The sequence below is a fragment of the Nicotiana tabacum genome, chromosome 10, assembly GCF_000715075.1.
Source record: "Nicotiana tabacum cultivar K326 chromosome 10, ASM71507v2, whole genome shotgun sequence".
NCBI lineage: Eukaryota > Viridiplantae > Streptophyta > Magnoliopsida > Solanales > Solanaceae > Nicotiana > Nicotiana tabacum.
In genome coordinates, this window is record NC_134089.1 from 137,477,221 (window position 1) to 137,490,512 (window position 13,292).

At 35.9% G+C, this 13,292-nt stretch overlaps 1 protein-coding gene across 1 annotated transcript; it reads right to left on the bottom strand.

The window, feature by feature from the left end:
• Positions 1-7,693: 7,693 nt before the first annotated feature.
• On the bottom strand, positions 7,694-11,284 carry LOC107762553 (indole-3-acetic acid-amido synthetase GH3.10-like). Its single transcript, XM_016580920.2, has 4 exons — positions 10,711-11,284; positions 10,071-10,172; positions 9,148-9,992; positions 7,694-8,360 (listed from the first exon to the last, which is right to left on the bottom strand). The coding sequence occupies exons 1-4, from the start codon at positions 11,037-11,039 to the stop codon at positions 7,825-7,827; spliced, it is 1,812 nt and encodes a 603-aa protein (XP_016436406.1). The 5' UTR covers positions 11,040-11,284; the 3' UTR covers positions 7,694-7,824.
• Between the last annotated feature and the right edge of the window lie 2,008 nt (positions 11,285-13,292).

Here is a 13,292-nt window from a genome sequence, read left to right on the forward strand (position 1 = left end):
TCACCTTGAGGCACATTTGCTCTACTCTTCCATGCTGAAGAAGTGTACCCCATTTCATCAAGTACTTCACATGCCTCATTATAAGAAAGATTCATAAAATTTTCCCCGGCCAGTTAGTTCACAATACATTGATTTGTAGTATTTATGCCTCGGTAAAAGGTTTGTTGGATCATGGCCTCGGTTATATCATTATTTGGGCACTCCTTCACCATTGTTCTATACCGCTCCCAAATTTCATGCAAAGGTTCCGTTGGCTCTTGCTTGAAGGCCAATATTTCATCCCGAAGTGCTGCCATATGACTCGGTGAGAAGAATTTGGCAATAAACTTATCTTCCAACTCATCCCAAGTTGTGGCAGAATGGTTGGGGAGTCTCTCGAGCCAATCTAATGCCTTCCCCCAAAGTGAGAACGGGAAAAGTCTTAATCTCAACGCATCCTCAGACACATTCGTTTGCTTGCTCCCCCAGCATGTATCTACGAACCCCTTGAGATGTTTGTAGGCATTTTGATTTGCAGCGCCCATGAAGTACCCACGCTACTCAAGTAAGGTCAACATCACATTGGTTATCTGAAAGTTGCTCGCCCGGATTCGGGGTGGGACAATAGTAATTGCGTAGCCCTGGTTCGACAATACTCTGGGAGACACTCTTGGAGGAACTGGGGGAGGGTCTGGAATATTGTCATTTGGATTAGCATTGGCATTCCGGCCTCTCCGTTGACCTTGAGGTGCAAGAGGCACCTCATCTTGCTCAAGATCATCTACCCCCTCCCCCGTTATCACATTTCCAAGAGGGTCATTACCGTTGTTTAAAGCCATGTTAGTACCTGAGTAATGACACAAACAAGTAAGTAACAAAGAAGGAAAGAAGAACAATACACAAAACTAACTAAATAGATAGCCAAAACCGTTAGCTCCCCGGCAACGGCGCCAAAAAGTGATCGCTACCTACTCCGCACTACTAAAAAGTAGGAAGAGAGGGTCGCAATAGCTTTTACCCGATTTGTGGGTCGGGATCGATTTCCACGGGGAGCTAGAAATAGAGTCGAGTATCTATTTAGATTGAGATTGTGTAATTGTTCCAAATATCACTTCCAATTATTTTTGGTTTTTTCTTTAACAAACTACTATTATCAACTACTAATTATAAATGCAACTAGATTATGCTAAATGAGAATTTCTAAAAATTGTATCTAATGGATAAAAAAGGCACTAGGGTAGTGGCATCATCCTAGGTGGCCAATTAACGGGTAATTGCTTCTAAGGCATGATTGACATGATTGGGGAAATATGCTATAACCGCTGCACGATTTTACCCACTCTCACACCTCTCGGTAGAGAGAGTGATTTTGCCCAATTGACTTTCTCAAGACCAAATGGGTAGGCAATTTTGCTCAAGCAACTAGGGTTCAAGTCGGGTAATTACTCTCTTGAGGTTTAACCCTTTAATTTGGACTATCAATTCTCTTGAGTCCATCCCAATTCCTTGTTGGGTCAATTTTGGAGACTTAGGCTCTCTTTCTCAAGAAGAGCCAAGTCAACTTAGCACAAACCAGTGCTTGCAACAACCAATTCATAAATTAATCCATAAAATTGACCCAAATAACAAACACACATAGTCAATATAGCCCTAAATCATAATACCCATCAATTACCCACACTAGGGTTGAGCCACAACCCTAGATAATGGGTCTAGCTACTCATGCTTGAAGAGAAAAACAGAGAAATAGATGAAGATAAAGACATATTAATTAATTGCTAAGGTAAATACAAAGATTCAATGATATAAACTAAATAAAAATGCCCAAAATGACTACAGATGGTCTTCTCACAAGCGCAGCTCAGTTCAAAAAAATAGTTGATACCCTAAAAATGGAAAAAGGTTCTATTTATACTAAGCTGAAAAAACTGGACAAAAATGCCCCTACGGGGTCAGTGCAGACCGCACAAAATGGTGTGCGGCCTCACTAGACTCTTGACTTTGAAATTTTAACTCTCTAAACCCAGGCTCCGAGGACCGCGTAGAATGGACCGCGGCCGCGGAGGCTTCCAATGCGGTCCGTGCAGAATGGACTATGGACCGCACAGGCTTGAACCTTGGCACTTGACATCTCTCTGAAGTTTGCTTCCGCGGACCTCATAAAATGGTTGTGCGGACCGCGGTGTCTTCAGTGCAGACCGCACAATATGTACTGTGGCCGCACTGCTTTGATGCCTTCAAATTCAGCACTCTGAATTTCCCTAGTGCGGACCGCACAAAGTGTAGTGCGGTCGCACTATGCCTGTTTGTCCTAAGTTGTCTTGTCTTTGGTATTTGTGCAGGTTTCACTCCTTTTAAGTTGATCTTTGACGTCTTGTCACTTTGTTGATAAACCTGCAATCAAGCACAACTTATAAGCCTTTTGGGACTATATTGTAAGAATTTATAATCAAAGCGTAAGCAAGAAGGAGCATGAAACACGTCAAAATCCCTAGTTATCAGCTTTTAAAATTGAATAAAGATGATTTTGGTCAACATTCTTGGTAAACGTACCCCGACCCATGATCTGATAGTCTCGTAGGGTCCGTAGTAAAATTTAGGACTTGGGTGTATGCCCGGAATCAAATTCCGAGGTCCCAAGCCCGAGAAATGAATTTTTAAAAAGATTTATTTTCTAGAAATATAAAGGCTTTTAGAAGTGGATTAATGCAATTTTTTGATGGTATCGGACACGTATCTTGGTTCCAGAGCCCGGTACAAGTTTAAAATAAAATATTAGTTGAATCTGTGTAATTTGGTAAGAATCGGAAGTGGTTTGGTATAAAACGGACCTATAGTTGAGAGAAAATGGAAATTTCAATGTTTTTGAGTAATTTTATGAATTTGAGGTTAAATCCGTAGTTGTTGATGTTATTTTGATGATTTGATCGCACGAGCAAGTCCGTATGATATTTTTAGTCTTGCTCATGATTAGTTTGGAGCCCCAAGGGCTCGGGTGAGTTTTGGATAGGCCTTAGAGTGAATTTAGACTTAGAACATAACAGTTGCAGGTTCAGAGAAAGTTGCAGGTCTCTGAAACCAGGCTTTGCGGTCCGCGGTGGGGTCTTCGCGACCGTGGTGGGATTTATGCGGTCAACGGTCAGCAAGGCCATGTCTTCGCGTCCGCGCTCGAAATCTCGTGGTCCGTGGTGGAGCTACGCGGCCGCAGTCCTTTTTATGTGGTCAGCAGTGGAGATCTGAGAGGGGTATATTTAAATGAGACTTTTCAACCATTTCTCATTTTTCAAAACCCTAAAACATAAGTGGCAATTTTTCAAGACACTCTTTCTTCCCCAAAACACAAGTAAGTGATTTTTAACTTATTTCTTTCACTCCTTAACTTCTTTCTACATGATTTCACCCTAAAATCTAGGGTTTTCATGGTGGAATTGGGAATTTTGGGTAGAACTTAGGAATATCGAAATTTGGGGATTTAGACCTCAAATTGAGGTTAAATTTCAAAACTAATTGTATATCCGGGCTCGGGAGTGAATGGGTAATCAGGTTTTGGTCCGAATTTCGGGTTTGGACCAAGCGGGCTCGGGATTGATTTTTGACTTTTTGGGGAAAACACTAGAAAACCTATTTTCATGCATTAGAATTGGTTTATTTAGCATTTATTAATATTATAAAGTAAATTGTAATTAGATACAAGCGATTTCAGAGTGGAACCAAGAGGTAAAAGCAGTAGTTGAGGCTTGAATTGTATTCGTGGTATTGAGGTAAGTGTTTGGTCTAACCTTAGCTTGAGGGATTAGGAGTTGAGTCTTATTTGCTATGTGTTAATTATTGAGTAAGATGTATAAGTGTGGTGATAAATATCTATATGTCGATGTCAAGCATGCTCGTGAGTCTTATACTATGATTGATGTGACTCCGTTTCTTATTGTTCATGTTTTATATGATGATTTCTATTGTTGAACAAGGCTTATGGAAGTATTATTGGTAATTGAACATTGTAGAGTGTTGGCTCGAGTTGAGAATTGAGTTGTGAAGTAAATGTGGGAAAGAGAAGAGGTTTATGATATTTTCTCCCTTGCCAGGATGTTATTGCTTTTGATATTATCTCCCTTGTCGGGATGTTATTACTCATGATATTGTTTCCCTTGCCAGGATATTGTTGTTATGCTATTGTTCCTTTGCCGGGATTATATTGTGATATTATTGATTCCCTTGCCCAAATTGCTTTTTGATTGTTACTTGGGTGAGGAAGAGTGTAAAAGCACGAAGGGTGATGTCGTGCATGATATTTGTGAGAGAGTGTTAATGCATGAAGGGTGATGTCGTGCATTTGTCTTTGATTTCCTTATTCTTGCTTACAGTTGAATTTTCGTGTTCCTTTCACTTCTTTACTGAGATTTTATTTGTACATGATATTCCCCGCAGCATATTTCCCCTTCCCATCTTTAACTGCTAGTTTCTATCACTATTACTTGTTATATATCATATAACTGCACATGTTTATTTGGTAGTCTTGTACTAGCCTCGTCATTACTTCGCCGAGGTTAGGATAGACACTTACCAGCACATGGGGTCGGTTGTGCTGATACTACACTCTGCACTGTGTGCAGATCCCGGTGTTGCAGCTTTTGCACCACAGTGAGGTTGCTGCCTTCTGTCCAGTGGCGGAGATCCGAGGTAGTCCTGCAAGCGTCCGCGGGCCTTGGCGTCTCCTTCTATCTTTCCATTCTGTTTCTTTTATGTATTTCAGAAACAACTTTATATTTATCTTTTAAACCCCTATTTGTAGTATTCTTAGGCAGTCTGTGAGATTGTGACATCAGTTCTGGTTAGCTTATGTTTATGGATATGTATCGATATTATTTTAGATTGTTACATTTCATTCTTCCGTTTTATTATTTCCCTTGTTTATAAAGTGTTAACTCACAAACGTTAAGGGATTAAAAATGAAAAGGGTTAAATACTTGAAATATTTGGCTTGTCTAGCTTTCACTAGTAGGCGCCATTACGATTTCCAAGAGTAGGAAATCCGGGTCGTGAAAAAAATGCTGACAATATTATTGTAAATTCAGAGAGGTAGTGGGTGTACATTTGTATTTAATTAAAATTTGTTTTGTATATAGAGTGTCACTACTAATATATCACTATTTTTAACGACATGTACATGTAATTTTTGCCAAATATTATAGGTACCGATGGCCCTCATTCTATAACATAGGTCAGCCTCGGGCTGTAATTACGTGCGCATATTAGTATTCATTATTGACAATTTGATTTTTCGTCAGCAAATATAAAACACGAAAATTGACCGTCTATCCGTATAGAAATGTGACCATGGGAAAAGGATTAAGATTAATTGGTTAATTAACTATTATATGAATGCACGTACTAGACAAGATTTCACAAAATTTACCTTTTGAATTTGTTTAAATAAATTATTTTCCTTGTTCAACAAAATTTAATGTTCTTTTAGAACTCACAGGTGTAAGTTAATTTATTTTAACCAAGAACATTGCATATATCAAGAACATCCCTTTATGAGAGTATCTATTAAGCTGTGTTCTCCACCAATGCGGAAGCGTTGCCAATCGAAGTTGGATAGGCTAAGTCTTCTTCATCTATATGACTATATCATTATATGACAGATTCATATGGGGCGGTTGCCAAGGGTGATAATGTTGGGTTAAAACAGTTCAAAAATACTCTTAGTATGATATTATTCGCTTTGGGTCAAGCCCGCACGATTTTTCCCAAAAAGGCTCACACCATTAAGAGTATCAAATTCCTTATAAGTAACTTTTTTTTCTTTTCTACTTTCCATGTGGGACTCTGTTCACACACTCCCAACAATTTTCCCCTTGAACTATGTTCCACATGACCCATCACCGTTTATGGGCTAATTTAGAGATTAATTGTGTGTCACCCACATGATCCTGAGTATTTACGGTCATCGAAGCCTAAAGATTGTGTACGCGCCTTCGAAGGTACGGGTAAAGATTGTAAATCCAATAGACGGGCAAAGGCAATAAGCCGCGGCCCCACGCCACTCTCCCATCTCCATAGTCACTCCAAAACCATCGGCTCTGATACTAGTTATTGGGCTAAAATGGCCTAAAAATACTTTTAATTAACATGGTGTGATATTGTCTGTTTTGGGTCAAGCCCGCACGATTTTCTCCAAAAAGCCTCAGACCATTAAGAGTATCCAACTCCTTATAGATAGCTTCTTTTTCTTTTCTACTTTTCATGTGGAACTTTGGTCACACAAAGGGGACCTTAGTAATGTGTATATTGACTTAAAAAGTCATGAACTAATAAATTCTCGCATTATAGACTCACAGATCCACAACAGGGTTTATGTTACTGTCAAGCATATATTAACGGAGGCGAATGTAGCCTTTTGATGGTGGGTTCATTTGAATCCGATACTTTTGACGTAATGCATAATAAATTGCAATTCAATAATAGTAGATATGAATCTATAGTTTTAAAGATATAATAAGTTCAATATTAAATACATGAATATTGAACTCATACATTTGTACATCAATACATGAAGCAATTTAGCTCGGTTTCATAATTTTCAAAGACAGCCTTGTTTTGTCAGCTTTATGCAACCTCAACTACTGTTCAACTTAGGATTCAAAGTGGAGTGCTCATTATCTCACCTTTCTCTATCCAACAACTTATGTTGTTACACATTTGAAATAACATTATAATTTTCGAGATGAATGATCAAACCTCTTTGTCGGATTTTAATTTGTCAAGGAATGTATGTGTGGCTGTTCTTTACGATAACTGATAGAAAATCTCAGTGGAAAGGGCACTGGTGGGGAACAATAAACGACAAGTATATGTTAGGTCTTTATAGATTGTGGCATTATTTTATTTGGGACCAAAAATAAACACTATATGAAAGTCTCTAAAGTTGCAACCAAGAACTTTTTGTTCGTGGCCAAAGTACTTATGGGGCACTTGCCATAGTGCATTGTATAATATTTATATTATATAGTGCAATTGCCCAAGTAAATAAGATATAAAACAGACTAATAAGCCTTTCATTGTCATTGCCTAAAAAAGATATACGTGCATGCATTATGTACTTTCCTTTTAATTATTTTATTATCAGACAGGTGCTTCAGGATTTTATATATCTTCACTTTCAGATTCACTTACTTTTTAACTTTGATAGTAAACTTGTTTTCTTTAATCCAAATTGGACACCTAAATTAAGTGGGGAGTGTAGAAGAAATATACCTTCTTTAATTTTAGCTCTTAGTGATTGTTAACATTGGTTTTAACCTCAAATGCTAAAGCCATTGCTATTGAACTTGTAATATAGGATACTTATAGTCTGTCTGGCCAAACTTTTTGGAAGCTAAAAGTACTTTTTTTAAGAAACATTTTTTTTGGTGTTGAGGCTTGAGGTGTTTGACAAAAAAGGAGCAAAAACAGCTTTTATTTATTAAATAGTAAAAAAGACACTTCTCAAATGAATTGGTATAATACATATTATTTTTCTCCAAAAGTACTTTTTCGAAAAATTATTTTGATAAAAGTGATTCTCAAAATAAGTTGTTCATGACCAATGTGCTAAGAACATTGAAAATGATCTCAATTAGCCACTGCTAATCACGTTCAATTTTATATAGAAGTTATCGATACACTCAATTAAACTCAAATCCAATTTCCAGGTGGCATTCCAAACAGACTCTAAATAAATTGCAATAGGAGTACTTATTATTGATATTTACCAACAAAAAAAGGGAATTGCAGATTTTGTTAATAACTTGATTAACACTTGTATTGGACAGGTTACATATCAAATGAATTATCACATCCTAATCACCCATAGGCTGTGCTATGAAACCTCTTGATTGTGCAGACATTAAGTATTTTTAATAATACTTGGTTGCTAGTGCATCTAGGAGTCTTGAACTGACTCATTGCAGCCCCATTTCCTATGAAATATTCCAATATTTTCTTAAAAGTACCTCTCTCCACAATACAAAGCTCTAGGGGTCCAATTGAGTTAGTTTTTCTTGATACAACATACCCATGATCAACAAATGAAACATCCATTTCTCTGCAACACTCTCCTAAAACCTTTTCTTCAACTTCACCTTTGATTTCCCAGTAAATCACATAGTGCCCGGGTTGTTTTGCGATGTTCGCGTGGCTCGTGAAATCTACTAGGTCTGCTCGTGCCTTGCTTAGTATTTGCGAACCTCTCTCCACCACTAACTGGAGGTCTTTCTCTGTATTCTTATCTATATTCACCGTTAATATCAGCTTTCTCCTGCATATGAAGTTAAGTTTGGGCGTCTTCTTGTAAAAACCGGCTACTTCAACCACATCGCCTAACCTATATCTATATAGACCTGCAAATAGCGGTTTCAGATGGTCAAAAGTGAAACCAAATAAGTATACACATCAGATGATAATATATACGTTTAAGCATATATCAATTTGGTAAAGAATGACCAAAGTGTTATCTATCATAATTTTTAACATTATTAGGTCACTCAAGGGAAACCTACAAGTAAGCCTCCTTAAAATGTAGAACTTATAATCTTGAAAATAAAATAAGTTACCTGATATAACATGTTAAAGTGACCCGATGACATAAAAAAAATTATACTAGTGGTGCATATAACCTAAACTTTATGATTTATTATTGAAGTTGCATGGCCAAACGCACCAGTTTCCTTCCTAATCGGTTGATGTCGAACAAGATAAACTGAAATTCTCCACAATTTTTTACGTCCAATATTCATAGTTCATGAAATTGCACACAAATGTTTATGTTTAAACTTTAAAAAGGTCTATACACTCTGGGGCATATGTAGAGTTCTACTGACGGGTTCAATTAAACCCATAACTTTCGACGCAGAATAAAATATATATATATATATAAAAATTCATTAAAATTATAAAAATAGTAGATATGAACTCATAACTTTATTAATATAATGGGTTCAATCCCAGAACTTTAAAGTTGAACCCATAGGATTTAAATCCTAAATCCACCTCTGTATACACTAATTTTTTGGACACTATCAAGCTATTTGAAAGGTATTTGCAGTTAACTACTCATAACAAGTAAAATTAATAACTTGAAAAATAAGGTAAGTCACTTCTATTTACAAAATCGTATAATTTACATACCTGTGAAAGTAGTTAGGACGATTTCATATTGTTGTCCAATCTTGACTTGAGATAGGGGCACAACGTCACCTTCTATGAAATCATCGTTGGCTGAATTAATATTTCCATTTTGGTAATTATAATGCGGCTTCTGTCTATAAAGTGGTAAGAACTCAAAGTAAGAAAAAGTTGGTATTACTGCAAAAGTAGCATTTTCTGGTGGAGAAGAAGGATCCAAATTTACTCCAATCCAACTCTCAGTAGACCCATAATCAGCACTCACCAAAGGCAATTTCCCTGCATAATGCCTTAATTTTGTCAAGTATGGTTGCATTGATCCAGTCATTATTGAGTAAACATACTTAGCATTTGGCCATAATTTTGGTATTAAGCAAAACCAATCTTCCCTTTCTAGCTCCTCACAAATTGACTCAATTCTTGAAGCCAATTCTGGATTTGGCAAATTAATTATCTCTAATACCGCTTTTCGCATTTTGATTATGTTAATTCTTGAGCTAAGACTACCTTCCCTTAAGTCATGACATAATTCTTTCCACAACTCCTCAAATGATCTGAATGCTTGAACCATACTATATGCAAAAGTTGAGGTAATAAATTCTATTTCCTTTGAAAAATGCAAGCCTAAAAGGAGGTGACAATATGTTGATTGTTTGTAATCTCCACTTGAAATTACTTCTTCAGGACTACAAGTGAAGGATTTTGTCTCTTGCTGTTTGATCTTGAATTTCTCACTGGCATAATAGTGTGTTGTAGCTGTTCCTGCTATTAGTCCTCCTTTTGTTTTGTATTGTTTGCTGCTATATATGAATTCAAGAATTTTTCCTCCTCTTTTTATTGGATAAATACTGCAAAAATAAATAAAAAAGATGAAAAAGAAATACAGCTTTAGACTTTATTTTATGAAATTGGACATCCATATATACCTTGATCTATATGCTGCTGCCAACTTGAAAATCTGAAGAGTGGTTTGTGAGCTGTGGGAAGTAAAAGGCACAAACTTTTGTCTTCCCTCAGTAGTTCCAGAACTAAAACGCAGTTTCCACAAGCAAGAAAACATCATTAGACATAGTTAAAAAAAACTTCAACTTTTATTTAAAAAGGGAAAAAGAAAAAAAATTGCTGGGGTCTCTCATTTCAATGCATTATTAGCAAAAAGAAACAAATAGAATTGCGTACTTTTTGTCATGTAAATTACTAAGACAAGACAACCTTTAGATTGTACAATAATTGGTTCCCATAAGTATCTTCCACAGTTTATAAAAAGGGTTTTAAAGGGGAAAAAAATATATCTAAAAGAAGGTAAAATAATGCGCTGATCTTTCATTTGTCCTGATATACTCATGCCCAATTGTGTGACAAGGGTGTAAGTACTTCGTTTAAATTCTTCAGAATATACACAAAAAGAAAATTGGCATACCCACGAGTATCAAAGTACTTAACTTTGACCGTGAATTTGAAATGGAGGGAGTATATACTTCCGCAAAAACTTAAAGAAGAGCCGGTCCGAGCAAGATAGTGTAAGAAATAATAGGATAAAACGTGAAGGTGGACAAAAAATCTCACCTCAAAGATAGATTGGTAATGGAGTGTTGAGTGAGGAGAGGAGCAGTATCTCCATCAGCAATTCTCTGAATATAAGGCTCTAAATCTGCATGAGAAGCAAGAGGGACCAAAGAAGTATAAATTGTTTCCAATGCATTTTCATCCATTTCTTGAACTTTGATATCTCTAAGCCATTTCTTAAGATATTCGACACCATGGTTAAGTTCAAGAATCTGGCGTAGTGTCTGCTGCTGTACGAGGTCAGCATCCTCGGCAACTTCCTCGAACCAACGAATAATTTCTGTTTCTGCTTTGTGCTTATGATTGATAATCTCTGTTTCTTGTTCCATTTGCTAGGCCCAAGGCATGCAGCCAGCCGCAAGAAATTATAATGTAGTAATTGGTTACTAGTTTTTTGGAAAGGCTTTCATTCGTTTGCTTTTTAAAGAAATTGACTACTCGTAAACTCTACAAGTGGTAATCTTGGAATTATCTAGGAGCTGCCAATATCGATCAAGACTTTATATCTCACTGAGATATTGCTTCTATGAAAATGATAATATAGAAAAAATAAGGTGGTTTTTTTCTTTCTTTCTAAATGGTGTTTTTCCTTTCAAATCTCCACTACATTGAGTGAGAAGAAAAATGAAAAAATAAAAGGAGACCACATGCATTATAACTTCCCGCTACTGTATGGGTCCAAATTTGAACAACTACGACCGTCGACGAGTACGACGAACGACGAGGTCCTCGTAACTCGACGTGTTTTGGAGGACGACCTTAAGGCAAACAAGAGACTGTACGACCCTTGTAATAATACAAACTCATTAGGGGATACTAGGAATATTCCTTCAAATATTCCTTATAACTTGTCTTTTATAGCTTAGAAGCGTTTCACTCCTTATATATATAGCGAACAACAACCTTGTAGAGGGGACTTCTGGGCTGATCCATAATACTTGCTGTAAATTTGCTTACATAAACGAGTGAGAAGAGTTACTATAAAAGGTTGGTTGATCTGGATAGATAAGGAAGCTAGTCTCACTATCCGTATTCTCCTTATCCATCTTTCGTTCTAGAGCAACTGAATTTATAACTTTCGATACGAAATATAAATTTACAAGTAAAAACCTTCTAAAATTATACTCCAATAAGTATTAGATTTGAACCGATAATTTTACCTAGGGGTGTATATAGGTCGGGTTGGTTCGGATTTTACGAATACCAAACCAAGTCAATTGTGTCGGGTTATTAAATCTGAAGACCAAACCAACCCAATAAAACTCGGGTTTTTCAATCTCGATTTTTCTCGGGTTTTTTAGGATTTTCGGGTTTTTGGGTTTTTTTTTCTCGGTAAAATCTTCGTAGAACAAAATATATAACTTGTGCTCAAAATATTTCTTTAATCCTAGTAAGATACAACTATATAAAGTATTTTTCAAGTAAATAATACAAAATATGAGATGTGTCATGGCGTTATCTTAAAATATTCAACAATAAAGACAATAAAATTATGTGACATAAATATTGCTAATTAGAAAATCATAATAAAAATAAACATAATCTAAAAGTACTAAGTCATGCTAAAGTAAGTAGGCTAATAAGGGAGTATTAATTACATGACTAAACGCTAAAGAAAAAATAAAAATAGGTTATGCATTTTTATCTAAATTATTGCAAATAAAAAATAGATATTCAATACATTTCCGTTCGTAGTATTGACTATTGAATTGAATGTCTTTTGTTAGCATTAGTATTGATTTGATTTTGGTTTGGCCTTTTGTTAGCGTTATTTAATTTACTAATATTAATGGCTATAAAACTTATTGGAACTGTCGAAAGTTCTAAGTCAAACCTTAAAATAATACCTTAAAAGATAAATTTATGATCTCTCTCTCTCTCTCTCTCTCTCTCTCTCTCTCTCTCTCTCTCTCTCTCTCTCTCTCTCTCTCTCTCTCTATATATATATATATATATATATATATATATATATATATATATATATATATATATATATATATATATATATATATATATATATATGTCGGTTTGGTTTGGTTTCGGTTTGACTTTCTTTAGTTAAAACCAAACCAAATTAATTATGGTCGGGCTTTTTTCTACAACACCAAACCAAATCAAATCAAATCAAACCATAAAAGCTGAATCCATTAAATTTAAATCTTGGATTTGTTTCTGATTGTTGCATTGATATCTAGAGCGTGGGAAATTGTCCTTTGATTAAAATGAAAACAAGAAGAGATAACGAATAAATTCAAGAAAGAAAGCATCCCCCGATATATCAGAAAAAAGGGTGTACGATGCTTTATGGACCATAGGATTTCTGTCATCCAGTTGAGAAAGAGAGATTCCTTTCTGGAATTGATGGAGATAAGTACTTATAGGGTATGGACCAAAACTAATTAATTTGACAGCTATGCTAAAAACCATTTACTTCTGTTCCTATTTCCTAGTGTTAAATTGCCCCATTTTTGGAGTAGTACATAATAACATGGCGGGGGGTTGAGTAGTGCTGCTGTTTCAGGAAAAGGGGTAGTAATAAAGGGTGCGTTTGGTATTGGCGAAAATATTTTTATATTTTCACT

Bases quoted from the DNA above. Each gene is read 5' to 3' on its own strand.
- LOC107762553 (XM_016580920.2), bottom strand. From the start codon at position 11,039: ATGGAACAAGAAACAGAGATTATCAATCATAAGCACAAAGCAGAAACA. The intron at 10,173-10,710 runs GTGAGATTTTTT...ACTGCGTTTTAG, and splicing joins ATTACCAATCTATCTTTGAG to TTCTGGAACTACTGAGGGAA. The intron at 8,361-9,147 runs GTATGTAAATTA...CGCTATTTGCAG, and splicing joins CGTCCTAACTACTTTCACAG to GTCTATATAGATATAGGTTA.